At 44.6% G+C, this 3,249-nt stretch overlaps 1 protein-coding gene across 2 annotated transcripts in view; it reads right to left on the reverse strand.

The window, feature by feature from the left end:
- Window positions 1-2,321, reverse strand: part of Psmd4 (proteasome 26S subunit, non-ATPase 4) — a 9,983-nt gene extending 7,662 nt beyond the window's left edge. For both annotated transcript variants that reach the window (XM_021158390.2, XM_021158389.2), the window contains exon 1: window positions 2,220-2,321. In XM_021158390.2, the coding sequence (XP_021014049.1) occupies window positions 2,220-2,245 (26 nt within the window). In that variant the 5' untranslated portion in view covers window positions 2,246-2,321. The remainder of the gene's footprint in view (window positions 1-2,219) is intronic.
- Window positions 2,322-3,249: the final 928 nt, after the last annotated feature.

Genomic DNA, 3,249 nt, shown 5'->3' on the forward strand with positions numbered 1-3,249 from the left:
CCAGGACAGCCAGGGCTACACAGAGAAACCCTGCCTCGAAAAACCAAAAAGAAAACAGGAGGGTCTCATTCTGTGGCAATTACACTGACGGCTAAGGTTTCAGGTCCTATCTATCTAATTTTTTTGTTTTTTGTTGTTGTTTTTGGTTTTTTCGAGGCAGGGTTTCTCTGTATAGCTCTGGCTGTCCTGGAACTCACTCTGTAGACCAGGCCTGCCTCTGCATCTTGAGTGCTGGGATTAAAGGCGTGCACCACCATGGCTGGCTTTTTTTTTTTTTTGAAACAGGATCTCAATATGCATTCCAAGTTGGCCTTGAACTCATGATCCTTCTGTCTCAACCATCCAGTGTTCTCAACAGGTGTGTACCACATCTGGCCAGATCAATATTCTTAAATCAGTGTCAGTCTGTACAAAGGTCATCACCCTCAGAATCTTCTCACTGGGGTACAGAACAGAGTTCAAGCTCTTCAGTCATTTCTTTCTACAGTGACTCCTCCCACCTTATAACAACAATCTATGTTAAGGTTCACTCTGGTCTATTTCCCAAACACGGGGATCTTACTTCAGCAACTTTGTAATGACCTCTCCTCAACATGTCTCTTTACAGCTCTTAAATTCTGAGGACTCCCCAAACACCATGCCGCTACAGAGCTCTATACTTTACAGAGCACCATCACATATGGCTTACCTACTTGTACTTTGAGACACAGAGAAGTTACTACAATTCTCCAACAATATGCAAAATGTAAGTGAGAGCCAGAGAACTGTTTGGATTCTAAATCCATCTTCTATTTTAACATACTCTATCCTGGAAGTGAAAACAAACTTAGAAAACAAAAATATAGGACTTAAAAGTTAAATTTTAATTTCAGGTGAATAATGAGTAACTTTCGAGATTTATATTTATTGTTTTTAGCTGTGCGCGTGCGCACCTACAGAGATCAAAGTCACTGATCTTCTGGTCCTGTCAAGAAGGCAGCAGCAAACATCGGTGCTTGGAACCAACCTCTGTGCTCTTACCCACCCAACCATCTCGCCACCCTCAACAAGTAACTATTTTGTTGTTGTTTTGGTTTTATTTTGCCACCTTTTGAGACAGGGCTTCTCTGCATGTCCTAGAACTTGCTCTGTAGACCAGGCTGGCCTCAACCCCTAAGAGATCACCTGCCTCTGCTGCCCAAGTACTGGGATTACAGGTGTGTGCCACCACACCTGGCCCCAACAAGTAACTTGTAAGAGCAATATTTGGGTTGCACCTAAAATTCCCTTTCATACTAAAAATCACTCATGATTTGCTTGAAATTCAAATTTAACTGGGCATCCTGGTTGTCTTATTTTGAGAGAGAACCTTGCTAGGGAGTCCTGATCATGAAAACTCCCTGCCTCACCCGCCAAGTCCAGGAAACCAAGCTTAAGCCATCCTGCATTTAGGTGGCAGTGCTAGCCAATCTCCAAATGAAAACATGGGCCTAGTGACTCAAGTTTATAATCCTACATACTCATTCCAAGTTCAAGGCCAGCCTGTGCATCTTCTCAAATAAAGACTTCAAAGCCAGTCTGAGCTACAGTGTCAAAGCTCCATCTAAAACAATAATGATGACAAATAATAAATGCAATCCAGGTGTGTGGTGAAGCTCATTGGTAGAGCATGTTCCCAGCGCTCACAATGCTCTGGATTCAATTCCCAGAAAACACAAAAACAAAGTCCTCTTGTAGCCCAGAAAAAAAATATGTTCTCAGCTTTCTATTTATTTTTCTTGTCCTCAGTTTCTAATCTAACTCTTAACAGGTACTCATCCCAAGTATAAACCTGGTAAGACCTAGTTCATCCTGCTTATCACGACCACTTAATTTGCTGTGTGACTACAGCGGATCCCCTAAAGCCCTTCCGACTCATTATGAGACAAGGACTATTTTCCATGAATACGGTTGTGAGGTTTACATGCGATAAAGTACAGAGAAAAGGAAAACGTGGAGGCGAGAGGAGGGGGCAGTTGGCCTCTGCTTTATGGGAGACCTGAAATTCAGGGACGGGAACCGGAGTTCCCGGGCCTGCGTTCCTGGGCCGGGATGACTCAGGGAGTCGTCTGCCAGTCTCCCGCGGGCCCCGAAGCCACATCTCGCCCGGCGACCCTGTCCCCACCCCAGGCCCTCGGGTTTCGGCGCCACGCGCACCAACAACCCAGACGCGCCCCCCAGCCACGTCCGAAGCTCCTCACCAAACCATAGTGCTCTCCAACACCATCTTGCCTCCTTCCCTCTGCGGACCGGCTCCGGGACTGACAAACAACAGCACCTCCGATTGGCCTGGTGCTCATCACCAATCAAAGAACTCAGTCTTCATGCTGCCCCGCCTCCGCGCCCCGCGGTGTGTTCTGGGACTTGTAGGCACCACAGAAATGGAAAGGTTATTTATCCAATAGAGTTGGCTACCTTCGCAGCCGCTTCCGGAACAGCTGTAAGCTCTCTGCACTCGCCAGGCAGCAACACTCCAGTGTGAGGCAGGAGAGCTGTGATTTACCCCCTCTTCTGCTCTCTTTCTTTTGCATATTTGGGTTTTTGATTTGTTTTTGTTGTTACGGTTTGAAAAAGGATGACAGCAATTCGCTGTGGAGCTCAGGCTAATAAACTCTATTGCTTCACCTCCCAGTGCTGTTTACAAGGAGCACACTCATGCTAAGATCTAAACTGCAATTTCCAGGCCAACGTGGGCAACATAGCTACATAGTGAGACTGCCTCGAACACATGACACTCATGTGTGCATACACTACTGTGGATATGTCAGTTCAAGCATAATCACTTAAAAAGTGTGTCAGCATCGTTAAACACATTTTAACTCCCTGTTTTCCATTGCACTGTTTATGCAACTGCTACAAACACTTGTATCCTCAAATTTGATTTACCTATCTACTGCCTACAAAATAAATAAATAAATAAAAATTATGCAATTCCTAACTCCAGTATTGAGTCTGACAGGATGAAGGAATCCAGAAAAGTTTTGACCAATTAATAAACAAACAAACAAAAAAACCCAACTTTTTTTTTTGTTTTGTTTTTTTTTGTTTGTTTGTTTTTTAAAGATTTATTTACTTATTATATGTAAGTACACTGTAGCTGTCTTCAGACACTCCAGAAGAGGGCGCCAGATCTTGTTACGGATGGTTGTGAGCCACCATGTGGTTGCTGGGATTTGAACTCTGGACCTTCGGAAGAGCAGTCGGGTGCTCTTACCCACTGAGCCATCTCAC

This window comes from Mus caroli, chromosome 3 (assembly GCF_900094665.2).
Source record: "Mus caroli chromosome 3, CAROLI_EIJ_v1.1, whole genome shotgun sequence".
Lineage (NCBI taxonomy): Eukaryota > Metazoa > Chordata > Mammalia > Rodentia > Muridae > Mus > Mus caroli.